The sequence below is a fragment of the Hemicordylus capensis genome, chromosome 2 (genome assembly GCF_027244095.1).
Source record: "Hemicordylus capensis ecotype Gifberg chromosome 2, rHemCap1.1.pri, whole genome shotgun sequence".
NCBI classification, from domain to species: domain Eukaryota; kingdom Metazoa; phylum Chordata; class Lepidosauria; order Squamata; family Cordylidae; genus Hemicordylus; species Hemicordylus capensis.
The window spans coordinates 328,706,038-328,723,725 of NC_069658.1; the positions used below are offsets into that span (position 1 = coordinate 328,706,038).

The following is a 17,688-nucleotide window of genomic DNA, read 5'->3' on the forward strand; positions in this document are numbered from 1 at the left end:
TGCTAAAGGTTGACAAGTGCGAAATCATCCAGTCAGATGCATGTGGAGGCTCACAAGAAGGGCATGAAGTGATGGCCATCCTGTGTGTATAACACTCTCATACCGAAGTCCCATTTAGCTGTCATCGCTAATAGACATGTGTCTATCCTCCGTGAATTTGTGTAAACATTTTTTTAAAGCAGTCCCTGCTTTTGGCACATCAATTCTCTGCATAAATTATGCATTGTGTGAGGTAGCTTTTTCCATAAATTTATGGAAATGACTATACTACAACACTGTGTGTGCTAGGAGAACTCTCCATCATGACAGCAATTATAGCAAGTAAAAAATAATAATAATATTACTCTAGCTTTCAGATGTTTTATTTCACTTTACTTTCTCTAGGGTTTCCATTTTTTAAAGGAAACTTGGGATTTAAGGATACTTTCATACATGTGTGTTACCAATCATAAAAGAGACACAATTTTTACACTGCTAGATTATTACTGTCCTAATGGCGCAGTGGAGAAATAACTTGCCTAGGGAGCAAGAAGTTGCTGGTTCGAATCCCCACTGGTATGTTTCCCAGACTAGGAAACACCTATATCGGGCAACAGCGATATTGGAAGATGCTGAAAGGCATCATCTCATACTGCACGGGAGATAGCTGTGGAAAACCCCTCCTGTATCCTACCAAAGAAAACCACATGCCTCTGAGTTGCCAGGAGTCAATACCGACTCGACAGCACAACATTACTTTATAAATTGAAAACAGTAAGATTTAAGTGCCGCTGTTCAGTATGGATAATGAATGAACATTGTGGGATAGTCTTGTTTGTTATGAAGTCAGGCCAAGTAGCAGTAGATCACTCTTGTTAATGTTTAATTTTTAAAAAAATTATTTGTTTCAGCCGCTATGTAAAACTTTCTTTGATGGAAGAATATTCTGATGTATGTCCAGATAGTGGAACTTGCAATGGCTCTAGTGATGTAGCTGAAGGTAAACTTTCCTAATATAGATATTACTTATTCTAAACACTTTCAGATTCTCACAGTGTTGATTAAATTAAAATCTGTTTCAATATATATTTTGCCTTTTTGCAGGATATGTTCTCATTGAATGTTCAGTTGTGGTATTGCACAGGTTTTTTATCCAACCTGAGGGTGGGGGAGTGTTACCGTCTTTACCTATGAATTAAAAACACTGGCTGACATACTGAAGGAGATGACTCAGAGTAGCCCCATTGAAATTAAAAGGACTGTTAATGTCCCCCCCCTCTCTGCCCCAGTGTATGTCAGCCAGTAAAATTTGATATGCAGTGGAATGTAGTTGCTTAGAGATTTTTTTGAAAGAGAAGCTGAAAAATGAGATGCTGACCTTTCAGCCACACACAGCTAAAATGTTCCTCAAATGCTCAGCTTATTAAATATTGTAATTCTGGGATCTGCACTTAAGATAGAAGCTTCCTCCTCACTTATATCTGATCTAGGGCCAAGTTGCATGTTACTTTAACACTCTGATATGGTTTGTTTTGTTTTGTAAAATGACAGCTGCAGGATCCTCAGTCTACATCAGGGCCATAATGGGGGGCAAAGGTTTAAAACACACACACACCCCTCAAAGATTGGACATCAATGATTGCTATCTAGTTAAATTGGGGCCAGTTATGTATTTAACATATAGTTTGGTCCTTAGTTATATGGTTTCCAAAGCTAGTATTTAGTCAGTTGTTCATCACATCATTAAGATGTTGCAAATGTTAATGAGACTAGTTTTGTGGGACAAAGAAAGAAACACTATTAATCTTTGACATGTATAGCAGGTGAAGTTGAAGAGATGGAACATCAGAATGGAGAGCAAGAAAGTAAGGAGAAAGTATTAGAAACAGATGCCTGCCAATCAGAAGACTGCATCCAGGATGAGCTGGGAAAGGAGAATCTACACCACAGGAAGCATCTCTTCAGCTTCAGTGTTGTCAATTCCTATGGAACGTCGGAGATAAACTCCCTTACCACAGAGGGGAAAATTCTCAAGTTGAGTTGTAAGTACACCTTCTAAATGTCACTCCTGGCACCTCTCATCTCTTGCAGATTTACAAGCTCTCACTTGTTCTTCTGTTTCAGCCCATGCTACTCTTGCTATTGATTGGGATTCTGACACTCGGAAGTTGCTTTTTGATGAACAAGAGGCACAGGTGATTAGCTCTTCTCTTTCCCCTCTTTAATAGTCAGTACTGTATGCTAGAGTCTAGCTACTTAACTCATGCCATGGAGTTAGACAAGATGATGTTGTTTCTTTAGACATATTTCTATAGTGGCACTGAGAAAATAAATATTTGAAGTGATCAGACTGAAATAGGAATTGAAGAAGTTGCTTTGTAGCATGGATATGGCTATCTTGAATGCTTTCATGCAAACAATAGTGATTCTGTTTTGAAGCTTGTGTAAAGCATTTTCATTAGTAGTGTTCTTGTATTACTGTAGTTCTTGTAGAGAGAGGCAGACATTCAAATGGAATCATGAATTCCTCAGTCCAGGCTTTGTCTTTTCTGAAAAAAGAGACAAGATGTCCATCTTCTTACATACACATACATATTCTGTGCAACTATTTGGGCTGCTTCTCACATGACTCTCTTCTTATAGACATCAGTCTTGCATTGAAAAAAGCAAATTCACAATAGAATATGATGAATATGCATATCTGCTCATATGGAAAAACACACAATTGCATGTATCACACACAATGAAGTGCATGTTGTGTACACTCTTACTTCCTATTTGGTGCCAGCCAATTGTCCCATCTACTGAGGTGTTCATTTTTTCCTACATGGAAGTGGCATCCATGTAGGAAGACACATGAAGTGGTTCCTTTGGGGGGGGGTCCACAGAAACTGCTTTAGTTGATCATTTTGCTTTTTCTTGTCTGGTTCTGGGGATCTTAAAAACATTCCAACTGAAGGCCTCATGGTTATAGCGCACACATGAGCAGGTGCCGTCTAGAGAAGAATGCAGAAAACTAAATTGAAATAACAGTGTACACTGTTTGTCCTGAAGTATTTGAAGCATCTCATGCACATTTCTGGTTTTTAGAAGAATTTGATAGGCATTTTATACTAGAAGAAATTCTGTTTCACTTTGGTAGGCATTTGAGAAACACAGCAGTATGTTCCAGCCACAGAAGAAGAAAATTACTGTAGCTCTTAGAGATTGCATAGAACTCTTCACTACAATGGAAACACTTGGTGAACATGACCCCTGGTAGGTTTACCTTGTCTCCTCTTAGTAATTGTAGCTGTATTTTAAAAACCAGTGCTTGAATAAAATTTCTGCTTATCTGTGCATTTTGCTCTGCAGGCAGCATAGAAAACGTAGCTTGAAGGGCTGATTTGTATGGCCATTTTTGAGATGGCTTTATTTCACATGGCGAAATAGTGTGAAAGTACCTCGACATAGTAAGACCAGTGCTTCATGGGAAACATTAGTTACCTGCCACAACATGCATGTATGAAATGCTGTCGCAGAGAAGGTGGTATGATTATGTACTGCTATGTATGTCAGGGATTATATTTAAATAATTGCCTTGAAACCACAAGGCTTTCAGCCTCAGATGATTAGATTTGGCAGGGTATTGCTGTGCTTCCTACTCCCCTCATAAATGCTTAGATCCACCTCAATCGAAGAACAAGTTATTAGATCTGCCTCCACTGTTGGCTACCATAAAATGTGCCATGCTCTAACTCTAGTTCTTAGAGATAATGTTCTGCTACAGCTCCTTCAACATCTTTCCAATCAGCAGATTTTTTTTAACTGCAAGAAACTCAACCCATTCAGATCCTACTGCAAGTGCTTAGCCTAGTTTTGTCTGCCACCAGTTCATGATGGTTGAAAAGAAAATCCTTGAGACAATTCTCAGAGATGGGTCATCATTGGAAAGTGTGTATTATCTCTGTAACTGCACCTTCTGAATAAGATATTCACTTTATAAATTCTATCTAGAGCAAGATACAAGTGGTCATTATTAATTAGACTTCCAGATTTCTCTCTCTCAAGGTACATGGTATAAAAGACAGAAGAAGAAAAAACCCATTATGTATTGTCATATTACATAAAACTTTACTAATCCAGTAGTTCTTTACTCAGCATATGGGTTGTACTATATATCCAGTACAATATATATTTGTACTTGCCTCTCTTAGAGATGCATCTAATATGTACAAACTGTAATGTTTTAAAAGAAACAAGAAGGGTGTCTGCAGTAATATTTGGCTTTGCTTGATTATGTCTACATTTGTGTTTTCAGGTACTGTCCTAATTGCAAGAAACACCAGCAAGCCACCAAGAAGTTTGATCTCTGGTCACTTCCACGTATTTTGGTCGTGCATTTAAAACGCTTCTCATATAACAGATACTGGAGGGATAAGCTTGACACTGTGGTGGAATTCCCAATCAGGTAGGATTTCAGTTATATTGGTGGTCAAAGGAAATAAATCTCTTGAGTTCAGTGATTGGAGACCCAACTTAAACCTGGAGTCTTGTTTTTGATCCTCAACTAAACATTAGCCTTCAAAACATGAGGATTCAGAAGCATGTCTTTCAGAGGCCCTCTAAGACCCACTTCAGTCATAGACTTATGTTGTGACATAGTGCACTAGAGAGGAAATCAACTGCATAGTTCAAGACTACGTGAACCCAGGGATGTTAACACACATGTCCATCCCAGATTTGCTTTGCAGATGGTCTACCTTGGACAGAAGGCAAAATGTCATATATTTCTATCAACCTTGTCTATTTCTATCTACTTTTGTGTGGCGTGCTTGACATTTCTTGTGACACTTAGTAGTGCTAGAATGTCCATCTGCGTCAAACACAGCACTGAACTGTGTAGCAACAACTGCTGAGTTAGCTTACTCAAATATGCACCAGAATATTACCTAAGGTTAGTTGAAAGTGTTGTAAGACTAGTCTGTATAAACCAGGCTGTCCACAGATATGACTATCATTGCTTGTTGTTGAAAATGTAGCAGCTGGAAGATGCGAGTTGTTCTGGAAATCACCATGAAGTAATGCCTGTATTGTAGATGTTGTTTCATGAACAGCTGTGTCCTGATAATGAGGTACTTGAGCACTGTGTGGGAACAAGACTGATCTCGTGAAGTGACCCGCTTGCCTGTATCCATAACTTCATTGGTACTGCTCATAAGTGTAAAAACAATTGGTACTAAAACAGGACACTTTAGAACATACTGTACCATTTGTGGGCCCACAGAATTCCTTTGCTCGGGGATTATTGTCTGACAGTTTAATGATACTGTGTACTGTTGTCACTGATTGATTGATCGATGGTTCCTTTCTGACTTATTCTAGGGATTTGAACATGTCTGGGTTTGTTTGTGATCCAGCAGCAAGCCCATACATATATGACCTCATTGCTGTTTCCAATCACTATGGAGGCATGGGTGTGGGCCACTGTGAGTAAAGTTCTTCTTCTTCAGAACTTTAAAATATGCCTACTAAATAATAAGCAAGATAAAAGGAGAAGGGCTGCATAGAGAACCACTGCTGGTTTCTGTTCCTGGCTGGCTGTTAGGGCTACCTGGTATGACGTATAAAAGAATGCTTTTACAGGAAGCACAGATGAAGAACTGTGGGCAGGGAAAAGCAGTTGTTGTTTATATTGTCCAAAAGGTGTTTGCTTCTAGATCCCTTACATATGGGACACTTATTGCATCAAAAAGATGGTCCATATAAGTTGTAAGATCCTATGATTGAACAGTGGATTTATTTATTTTTATTTTATGGTGACATTGATGTGCACAGTGTTTCTCAGTTAATAAGAAAGGCAGGTTCTTGGGAGATATCAAGAGGAGGGCAGGGAAGTAGAGGCATGATTATGTCATTTACACATACTTAGTTATAACAGTGGATGAGAGAGACATAAGAATATTCATATCACACTAAATTAACTTCTTTAAGGTTATGCACATATTTGTCGCAGCTAGGACAACTATTTAGGGCCCATGTTGTTGTTCTCTAGTTTCAAATTAACAATTAAATTATGATCTGTATTGTGATCCATTGCAATCATAAGAGTGGGTTCTGCACCTGTGTAGGACCATTCGGGCAGAATTGACTGGCTCCTAGAAGCACTTAGCCCCGCCCCTTGCACGTGGTGAGTTTCCTCAGTGTGGGCAGGCTAACATTTCCACCTCAGTTCCTTTCTGACCGCCATTGTGTCAGAACCGCAGACAGTGAGCTCCTTGGACCGGAACAGTTTCTGTGTTTAAAAAAAAAAAGAATAAAAATAGTTTAGATTATTACATGTAACAACTCGGACTGGACCAGACAATTCTTACTCTAAATACTTTTAACTTGATCAAAATGGACAGACGTTAATTCGGTTATGACCTTTAACTTTTTCTTATTCATAATGAGATTGAGAAATAAGTGAAAAAATACACTTAAACTCTGTGTTCGCTGCAACACTAAACTTCTGTCAGCAGACAATCATGATTTGTGTTTGCTTTGTTTGGGGGAAGAACACACCTCCACCTGTAAGATTTGTTTAACTTTCTCTCATCAAATGAGAAAGAATAGACTGCTGTGGCTAAGAGCTGCCCTTTACAATGAAGCGCTCCACCCTGACACCTCAATACCGAGATCTCCGATTGATGTTCCCATGCCCTAAACCTTGGGTACGGTGTCATAAGAACAACCCTGCTGGATCAGGCCCAAGGCCCATCTAGTCCAGTATCCTGTTTCACGAAGTAGCCCACCAGATGCCGCTGGAAGCCACAGGCAGGAGTTGAGAGCATGCCATCTCTCTTGCTGTTACTGCCCCTGCAACAGGTACTGAGGCTGGAGGTGGCCTTCCAACTAGTAGCCATTGATAGACCTCTCCTCCATGAAGTTATCCAAACCCCTCTTAAAGCCATCCAGGTTGTTGGCTGTCACCACATCTTGTGGCAGAGAATTCCACAAGTTGATTATGCGTTGTGTGAAAAAGTACTTCCATTTGTTGGTCCTAAATTTCCTGGCAATCAATTTCATGGGATGACCCCTGGATCTGGATAGTGGTCCTGGGCATCCATTCTAGTGTTATATGAAAGGGAGAAAAATTTCTCTCTATCCACTTTCTCCACACCATGCATGATTCTATAGACCTCTATCATGTCTCCCTGCAGTCGTCTTTTTTCTAAACTAAAAAGCCCCAGGTGTTGTACTCGTGCCTCGTAAGAAAAATGCTCTAGGCCCCTGATCATCATGGCTGCCCTCTTCTGCACTTTTCCAGTTCTGCAGTGTCCTTTTTTAGATGTGATGTCCAGAAGTGTACGCAGTACTCCAGGTGGAGCCGCACCATCATTTTGTATAAGGGCATTATAATATTAGCCATTTTATTTTCAGTCCTTTCCTAATGATCCCTAGCATGGAATTGGCCTTTTTCACAGATGCCACACATTGAGTTGACACTTTCAACGAGCTGTCCACCACAACCCCAAGATCCCTCTCCTGGTCAATCACCGACAGCTCAGATCCCATCAGTGTGTACTTGAAGTTGGGGTTTTTCATCCCAATGTGCATCACTTTACACTTGCCAACATTGAACCACATTTGCCACTTTGTCACTCACTCACCCAGTTTGGAGAGATCCTTTTGGAGCTCCTCACAATCAGTTTTGCATTTCACTACACGAAAGAGTCTGGTATCATCTGCAAATTTGGACACCTCGCTACTTACCCCTACTTCTGGATCATTTATGAACAAATTAAAAAGCACCGGTCCCAGTACAGATCCCTGGGGTACCCCACTTCTTACTTCCCTCCATGGTGAAAACTCTCCATTTATACCTACCCTCTGTTTCCTGTCTTTCAACCAGTTAGCAATCCACACATGTACTTGTCCCCTTATCCCATGAGCCCTAAGTTTCCTCAGGAGTCTTTGATGAGGAACTTTTGTCAGAATCTTTTAGGAAGTCCACGTATAATTTGTCAACTGGATCATCTTGATCCACACACTTGTTGACACACTCAAGGAACTCCAAAAGGTTGGTGAGGCAAGATTTACCTTTGCAAAAGCCATGCTGGTTCGCTCCCAGCAGGGCCTGTTCTTTTATGTGCTTTACAATTTTATCCCAAGGATGCTTTCTATCAATTTGCCTGGAACGGATGTTAAGCTAACCGGCCTGTAATTTCCCGTATCACCCCTGGATTCCTTTTTGAAAATCGGTGTTACATTTGCTACTTTCCAGTCCTCCAGTACAGAGCCCGATTGCAAGGATAAGTTATATATTTTAGCAAGGAGGTCAGCAATTCCACATTTGAGTTCTTTGAGGACTCTTAGATGAATACTATCTGGCCCTGGCAATTTGTTAGTTTTTAGTTTTTTCCAGACAGTTTAGAACATCTTCTCTTGTCACTTCTATCTGACTCAGTTCTTTAGCCTCCATCCCCGAAAAGCCTGGTTCAGGAACAGGTATATGCTCAGTATCCTCTGCCATGAAGACAGATGCAAAGAACTCATATAGCTTCTCTGCAACCTCCATATCCTCCTTAAGATCTCACTCCCTCATTGCCTAATGGTCCAACTGCCTCCCTGGCAGGTTTCCTGCTTCTGATGTATTTAAAGAAGTTTTTGTTATTCCCCTTGATGCTTTTAGCTAAATGTTCCTCAAACTCTCTTTTCACCTCCCTTATTGTCACCTTGCATTTCTTTTGCCAAAGTTTGTGTTCCTTTCTGTTCTCTTCATTTGGACAGGCCTTCCAATTTCGGAAGGAAGTCTTCTTCCCTTTTATGGCTTCCATGACGTTACCTGTTAGCCTTGCTGGCATCCCCCTAGACTTAGTGGTACCTTTCCTCCTTTTGGATATACAATCTAACTGGGCTTTTAGTATTGTGGTTTTGAGTAAACTTCATGCACTCTGGAGTGAAGTGACTCTCCTGATATTCCCTTTCAGCTTTCTTTTCACCATACTCCTCATTTTGGAGAAGTTTCCTCTTCTGAAATTCAAAATGCCTTGTTAGACTTCCTTGGTGATTCTCTCCCCACATGTATGCTGAATTTGATGGCACTATGGTCACTGTTTCCTAAAGGGTTGGTTGATGACACTGACATCACACACCGGGTCCTGGGTGCCACTCAGGATTAAGTCCAAGGTCGCCTTCTCTCTGGTTGGTTCCATGACCAACTGTTCTAGGGCACAGTCATTCACCGTATCTAGAAATTTGACCACTCTGTCATTACCTGACTGTGAATTTACCCAGTCTGTGTGTGGGTAATTGAAGTCACCCATTATTACTGCCCTGCCTCTCCTTGACGCTTCCCTGATTTCCTCCTGCAACTCCCAGTCACTGTCAGCGTTTTGATCCGGAGGGCGATAGCACGTCTCCAGTAGCACGTTTCCTTTCAGGCCTTGTATTGTCACCCACAGGGTTTCTGTGGAGGACTCCGGTCCACCTAGGTTTTCTAGCTTGTTAGATTCTATCTCTTCTTTAACATACAGTGCTACTCCACCTCCAAGGCGCCCCCTCCCCGGTCCGTTCTATAGAGTTTATATCCAGGGATAACAGTGTCCCACTGGTTCTCACTGTTCCACCATGTTTCTGTTATGCCCACTATGTCTATTTCTGTGTTAGCAACCAAGCACTCCAGCTCACCCATCTTGGCTCAGAGGTTTCTGGCATTGGCATATAAGCACCTATATGCTTAATCTCTCACCTGATGTATGCTATCTTTCTTTTGATTCTTTGACCAGCTGGCACAGCCTTCTGTCTACTCTTTATATGGTTCAGCTTTGTCCCCTTCTGTTTTATCTGAATCCTTTGAACCCTCGCACTTTAAAGGATAGCATTTGCTGAACCCAATACTGCCCAGCTCCTGTCGGCTATTCCCCAGGTGTCCTTTTAAAAGCTGCTCTGCAACCTTTTTGATTGTAAGCACCAGCAGTCTGGTTCCGTCTTGGTTCAAGTGCAGCCCGTCCCTTTTGTACACGCCTTGCTTGCCCCAAAATGTATCCCAGTGCCTAACAAATCTAAACTCCTCCTTCCGCCACCAACATCTCCTCCACTCTGCCTGTCTCACTGTACCTGAACGTGGAACAAGTAGCATTTCTGAGAATGCTACCTTGGGGGTCCTGAAATTCAATGTGCTACCTATCAGCCTAAATTGGGCTTCCAGGACCTCCCGACTACATTTCCCCACATCATTGGTGCCGACGTGCACCACAACAGCTGTTTCTTCCCCAGCACTGCCTAAGAGCCTATCTAGATGCTGTGTGATGTCTGCAACCTTCGCACCAGGCAAGCAAGTCACCGTGCAGTCAACATGCGGGTCACAAGCCCATCTCTCTATACCTCTAATGAGCTAATCACCCACTACAAGGAGGCCCCCACCCCTGGAGGAGTATCCCCTGTGCGAGAGGATATGGGCTCATCATCCATGGAAGGGGTTCCTTCTAAAGGAGCATTTCCCTCTTTCTCAGACCGATGTCCTCCTTGCCCGAGACCTTCATTCTCCTTTACAGCAGAGGACCTACCAGCCCTGGAGTGGGATGCCTCTGCTAGGTCCCTGAAGGTCTTGTCCGCATGCCTCACTGTCTCTCTGAGCTTCTCCAGATCCTCCACTTTGGTCTCAAGGGAATGAATTTGTTCCCTGAGAGCCAGGAGATCCTTGCACCAAGCACACATCCATGACTTCTGCCCATGGGGCAAATAGTCATATATGTGGCACTCTGCAATACACTAAGAAGCGTCCCCTCCCCTGCTGACTTTCTATCTTCACACTGTTTTTCTTGGCTGTTTACAGTATTGAGATAGTTTATTAGAAAGATAGGTCTCAGCTGTAATGGTCAGCTATTTAACTATCACATACAAAGCTGCCATATACTGAGTCAGACCATTGGTCTATCTAGCTCAGTATCATCTTCACAGACTGGCAGTGGCTTCTCCAAGGCTGCAGGCAGGAATCTCTCTCAGCCCTATCTTGGAGAAGCCAGGGAGGAAACTTGAAACCTTCTGCTCTTCCAAGAGCGGCTCCATCCCATGAGGGGAATATCTTACAATGCTCATATTTCTAGTCTCCCATTCATATGCAACCAGGATGGACCCTGCTTAGCTAAGGGGACAAGTCATGCTTGCTACCACAAGACCAGCTCCCTCCAAACAGCCTTTCTCAAGAATATGAGGGAGGGATTTGTACTTACGTTCTCTTCTCCACCAGGCTCCTTGTGATCACTGGGGTTTGTTCCAGGCTCCCCCGCACACTTCCCACTAAACTCCTGCAAAACTCGAACATCCTGTTTGCTATCCCTGCCCGCTATGCTCTGTTTGCTATACTCTCGGGCCTTCACCTCTTACGTAGAGAGTAGGCTTCCAACCGACACAGGATGTGGGTCCTCCCACAGCCCTAACTGACTCCAATCTCTCCAGGCAGGGACAGACAAAAACACTGGAGTTTTCTAGCCCTGGCAAATCACACACACACACACACACACACACACACACACACACACACACGACTAGGACTTATCCCTTAAAAAGAAACCAGCGCCTAAAAATCTCCTCCCCTCGTGTTAGTTTGAAGGGAGGAAAGGCTAGATGTTGTTCTGTTTAGAAAAAGCTTGCTCACCTCCTCAAGCTGCATCTGCTCTTCACAGAGTAGGCTTGACATCGAACGCAATATCGAAGCTGAAGTCGATGACTGCCGTCGCACATTCTAAATCATTGACCTGAGCTTCCACTGCAGCTTCTACTGAGACTTTAAAGCTTCAAAGCCGTCTACAGATTCATCCCATCATAAAAGGCATAAGTCTCGGGATTGGGGCTCCAATGCCAGAGAGGTACCACCACACAACAAACATCAGGATAAGAGCACACAGTCTACCACTGAGGTCCTGAGTCACTCCATCTCCGATGATGCTCCAATTGGCGCCGACGCCTCGACCTCACCCTGTTACCCCAGAAGTCGTAGTCCTGGATCGTCCATTACTAACAGCTCAAAACCGAGTGTCAACATCGACCTTGACATCAAGAGTGTCAGTCGACGTTGATGGTTCCGATAGCTATGCAAGACACTCCATTTGCAGACTTGCCTGCTCCGACCGCGACAGTCACAATATTGACACAGGTCACCCCATTGCTGCTGGCTCCCTCTGTGACTTCAATATCAACGCAGGTTACTCTTCCAGTTTTGGAGACTGACATGGTACTGAAGTGTCCTGTCTTGCATTTATACATTTCCACTCAGACCATGGAGGTGCCTCGACCTCAATCTCAAAAGAGCTAGCCAGTGCAGACTATAGTCCTGGACACAACCTCCTCCACTACTCAAACGGTCTCTAAGAAGAGGGTCCCTGTGTGATGACTCCCATGTGGGTCATGGAGGAGGATTCCTCAGATGAAGACCCAGAGCAGGGGAAGCAGGTTGACTCAGCAGAACCAGAGCTGACCGGCCTGCAGGCTCCTCTGCCTCCTTTCCTCCCTTCTCCTGACGAAACCTCTGAGGCTGATGAAGTTGAGGTGCCTGCCCCAGATCTCCAACAGCGATGTTTGGCCAGAGAACAGGCTCAGAGGGAGGAACACTGTAGGTCAGAGAGGCTGGCCAGAAGGAACAGGTGTTACAGCTCTGACCCGGCTGCATCTCCTTGACAAGGCCCAGCTGCAGTGATGGGCGGTGCTCTCAGCACACTGCCTATTTAGAGCAGCCTGAAAGCTGGGTCTGTGCTGGAAACAATGTCCGTGGTGACTAGCCCTTACCGTGAGCAATCTTGACCTGGAAATCTGGACCTGTTTGTTGTGACTGGCCACGATTCATGTTCACCCCTGATCCTGACTGTGGAATCCTCGGTACTGACTTCTTGCAAAGTTTTGTGACTATGCTTTGTTTCTTTTCCTGTCTGTCGGCTCTCCCTTCCCCTCTGAAAAGAGTGGTTTCGCAGCTGCTGGGCAGTCGGCTAACGCAGCCTGCCCCTTCTGGGGCAGCCTGCCCCAGGGACACCCTGCCCCTTCTGGACCATGAACCGTGATACTGACAGAAGACTATGAATCTGATTCATCTACATCTTCAAGTTCATCTGACCACCCTGATGATCCTGCTCTCAAAGTGGTACCCACCGATAACATTTTGCCAAATTGAGAAATGTGTTTGTACCATCAGATATCTGAAATGGCAACAACACTTGGACTGGAAATGAAGAAGCAGACTCTAGACTTGGAAGATCCTGTCTATAAATTCTTCAGTTCCACTGCCTCAACCCAGCCAGTTCACCTTCTCATGCTGCCAGTTATATCCAAGGCAGCTAAATCTGCTTGGCAAACTCTACAAACTTCTGCTCCAACCTCCAAGTAACTGAAGAATTTATATAGAATTTAAGAAGAGGAAGATGATTTCCTATTGAGACAGACAGACAGACAGACACACACACCCCATTTGGTGGCGGTGAATTGCGCACCCTCCTCCAAATCTGGGAGACAACATACCACTCCAGGGCACAAAGAAGGTCAGAAATTGGATGTCTTAGGGCTTAAAAGTTATTCTACTTCATGCCTGGTGGTGAAAATCACTAATTATGCTGCCTGCTTTGCCAAATACACCCATTCCCCCCGGGACGATCTATTGCAAGCCAACCTCTCAGCAGAAGAGTTCCTGGCAAAATTTAATGATATTTAAACCAAAGTGACTCTCTTCACTCAACAACAGTTAACCAGTGCCAAACACCTGGCAGAAACTGAATGTCAAACCCTAGCTGGTGCTATTGCATTGAGGAGACATGCCTGGCTACACTTCACTGCGCTGCAGCCAGACATGAGAGGCAAGAGTAGAAAATCTGCCCTTTGGTGGGAAAGGACTTTTCTGTGAAACGATGGACTCCACTATGGAGTCATCAAGAAATCCACGGCAAAAACATTTTCGGCACCTGCCCAATATGGTAGACGGCAATACTCTCTTATAAGCAGACGGACAAGAGAGACTTGCGCAAGCCTTACCAACACCTTGGAAGGAAGCCTTTCAACCGAAAGTCTAGGGCCTTGCAGGGTCAGTTCCCCAAACCTGCTGACTCCAACAAACAGCATCTTTGATCAGGGGGTCAGTCTACCGATTCACCTCACCCATGAGTCACCACCATTGACTTCTCTCCAAACTACCATCCTAGCTGCCTCCAACATCAGAATGGCAAGTCATGCCTTCTCATGGCACAACATAACATCAGACTGTTGGGTCCTCTGCCTAGTCTAAATGGGCTATGCCATCGATTTCAAGACCGTACCGGCATTCAGTGGGATCAAGTACACGCCTGCATTTCCACTACTGATGGAGGAAGTTCAGACTCTCCTGGACAAGGGGTCGATATTGCCTGTTTGGTGGACAGATCAGTGGCGGGGGTTTTACTCTCTCTACGTCCAGGTCCCCAAACGAGACGGGGGACTAAGACCAATCATGGACCTGCGGTGGCTGAAACATCATGTGGATGTGCACAAGTTTCGCATGGTAACATTGCAGAGCAGCCTTCCTCTTCTCCACAGGGAGAAATGAATCACAACATTGGATCTCTGGGATGCATATTTCCACATCACAATCCAGCCCAACCACAGACAATTTCTAAGGTTTACGGTGGGGCACCACGTTTACCAGTATAATGTCCTGCTGTTTGGGCTGGTGACAGCATCTGTGTATTTACGAAATGCATGGCCATCATCGTGGCTCACCTTCAGGCACAGGGCCTAACCATTTTTCTATTTCTCAACTATTGGCTCCTGGCAGAAAGGCAAAAAGACGAGTTAGCTTTGCAAGTTTTGACAGTCTTGTGCTTACTTGAGGATCTGCACATTCAGGTCAACTGGACAAAGTCCAGACTGGAACCTGTCAAGCACATAGACTACATAGGAGCAGTCCTCGATACAGTTGCAACGTGCATTTCTACCCGAGGAACATTTTCTCTGCATCAAGGCACTAGTGATCTCCTCCGTGATGCAACCCAGACAAAAAGCTCACGAAGTTCAGAAATTACTGGGCCTGATGGCATCATGCAATTCCACTGTGCACTTCACCAAACTATGTCTCTGGTGTCCAACTTTGGTTTCTGTCTGTATTTCGTTAAGATGCACTTAACAATTCCACTGCCAATCCTTGTGTCCCTACAGTGGTGGACAAAACGGAACAACCTGCTATCCAGAGTCCCCTTCTGTGTACTTCAACCTTCGACCTGGTTGACGACAGATGCATCCTTACGGGGCTGGGGAGCCCATTGTGGAGATCTTCAAGCTCAAGGCCTGTGGTCACCAAACCAATACCAGATGAACATAAACTTCTTGGAACTCCTGGCAGTGTTTCAAGCTCTCAGATCCTTCCAGCCGACCCTAACAGGCAAGCTCGTCCAAGTCAGCCTGGACAATACTACAGCGATTGCTTACTTAAATCATCAAGGAGGGATGGTCTCTCACTTCCTTTGCATGCTCAGTCTGGAAATTTGGAACTGGACAATAGCATAACAAATAGGCCTGGTCATGAGTCACATCAAAGGAGTGGATAACATCTTGGCAGACCATCTCAGCAGGTCCTCACTTTATCTGCAACATGAATGGGAGGTCATTCTCTAATACCTCCTTCTGTTCCGGGTATGGATACACAACAGATTGACCTGTTTGCTATTCTCACGAACAAGAAGTGCCCCCAGTACTGCTTGAGGGCTGGCATCGGCCGTGGCTCCAAAGGGGATGCTTTCCAGTTCAACTGGGGTTGAAAGTTTCTGTACACTTCTCCGCCTTATCCTCTGTTGATCAGAATTCTAGCGAAAATCCTGCAGGAATTGGCAAACTGCATCTTGATTGTTCCATGGTCGCCCCAGCAGCCATGGTTTCAGCAAGCACTCAGACTGTTGAAGGGTCACCACAGGCGTCTGCCTCAACACAAAGATCTTCTCCTACAAGAAAAAGGAAGGCTCTGCCATCCCGACCTAAAAACTCTGAACGGAGTCCTGTGGAACGTGGAGGATAAGCTCTTGAAGGAAATCCTCCTTAATGAAAGGAAGAAATCCACTCGTGTTCACTACAACAGCAAGTGGAAATGGTCCAGACTTTATGCTCAGGAACATGGCTTCCTACCTTGTAAGGCTACCTCCTGGGAGGTCTTGCTTTACCTCGCATCTCTGAAGCACCGTAACCTGGCCAATGTTTCCATCAAGGTTCACCTGGCAGCTATTTCTGCTCGCCATCCCACATGGGATGGGAAGACTGTCTTCTCTCATCCAGACTCCAAAATATTCCTTTAGGAATTAAACAACCTTTACCCACCTATTCAGTGGCCCGCTGATCAGTGGAGTCTGTCTCTTGTCCTATCGGCCCGGACAGAGCCTCCATTCGAGCCCATGGCTGCAGTATGGCACCTTCTAAATTGGTAACCCTGAAAACAGCCTTTGTATTAGCCATAACGTTGGCTTGCCATGTCAGCGAGCTAAATGCTCTCCGAATAGATGTTCCCTATGCTAAGTGTCATGAGGACAAAGTGGTGCTTTGCTTGGACCCCAAATTCAGGCCTAAAGTAATCGCTGACTTCCATATCCATCATAGTGTAGTGGTTAGAGTATTGGACTAGGACCGGGAAGACCCGAGTTTGAATCCCCATCCAGTCATGAAACTCACTGGCTGACTCTGGGCCAGTCATGTATCTCAGCCTAACCTACCCCACAGGGTTGTTGAGAGGATAAACATAACCATGTGCACCAATCTGAGCTCCTCGGAGAAAAAGTGGGATATAAATGAAATAAATATTAATAGTAACATCATTTTACCTACCTTCTTCCTGAATCCCACAACACCTCTCAAGTGCTCGTTGCATCCCCTGGATGAGAGACATGCTCTCCTTTTCTACTTAAAACTGACCAAGCCATACAGAAAGACAAAAAGGCTTTTTTGTAAGTTACAAAGACAACATGAAAGATAACCAGATATCGAGACAGAGACTCTCTCAATGGATCGTGGAGTTGGTATTTCTGGCTTACAAACAACGAAAAGTGGACCCTCCTAAAACCATACAAGCCCATTTTACTAGGGCTTATGCCACTTCTGCTGCCTACATGGCAGGAATCAAGCTCAGAGACATCTGCACTGCAGCAACCTGGTCCTCTGAGCATACCTTTTGTCAAACATTACGCTTTGGACCTTTGCTCTGCAGCTCAGGCCAACTTCGGGAGGGGTGTGCCAAAAAAGGTCTTACCTTTGCATACTACACCCACCTCCAGACTGACAGCTCATTAGTCACCCACTCTTATGAGTGCAATGGATCACAATCCAGATAAACAGGTTGCTCACCTGTAACTTTTGATCTGGTGTTAATCTGTTGCAGTCATAAGACCCTCCCACCGGCCCCACTGCAGTATGCGAAGTGACAATAGGTATATTTGCAGAGTAAAAAGACACTACTTACCTTGTAGAAATGTACATTGCTTCCATAAGATGTTGGATTCCAATGTTGGTCCTCCAGGAACTGAGGGGGAAACACTAGCCTGCCCAAACTGAGGAAATGCACCATATGCATGGGATGGGGCTAAGCACTTTGAGGAGCTAGTCAATTCTGCCCAAATGGTTCCGCGCAGACACAGAACCCCCTCTTATTATTGCAACAGATCACTACCAGATCAAAGGTTACAGGTGAGCAACCTGTTTTTCCTTGTAGTTCTTGCACTTCTTAGGCTGCTGTCAACCAGGTCCATAAAACAACCT

At 44.2% G+C, this 17,688-nt stretch overlaps 1 protein-coding gene across 2 annotated transcripts in view; it reads left to right on the top strand.

Annotated features, from left to right (window-relative positions):
* Positions 1–17,688, top strand: part of USP4 (ubiquitin specific peptidase 4) — a 70,271-nt gene that overhangs the window by 44,035 nt on the left and 8,548 nt on the right. The window contains exons 15-20 of one of the 2 annotated variants that reach the window (XM_053294346.1): positions 891–979; positions 1,803–2,021; positions 2,104–2,174; positions 3,122–3,237; positions 4,280–4,429; positions 5,344–5,447. In XM_053294346.1, the coding sequence (XP_053150321.1) occupies positions 891–979; positions 1,803–2,021; positions 2,104–2,174; positions 3,122–3,237; positions 4,280–4,429; positions 5,344–5,447 (749 nt within the window). Of the gene's footprint in view, positions 1–890; positions 980–1,799; positions 2,022–2,103; positions 2,175–3,121; positions 3,238–4,279; positions 4,430–5,343; positions 5,448–17,688 lie in introns of both variants that reach the window. The other variant, XM_053294345.1, reaches the window with a different exon arrangement.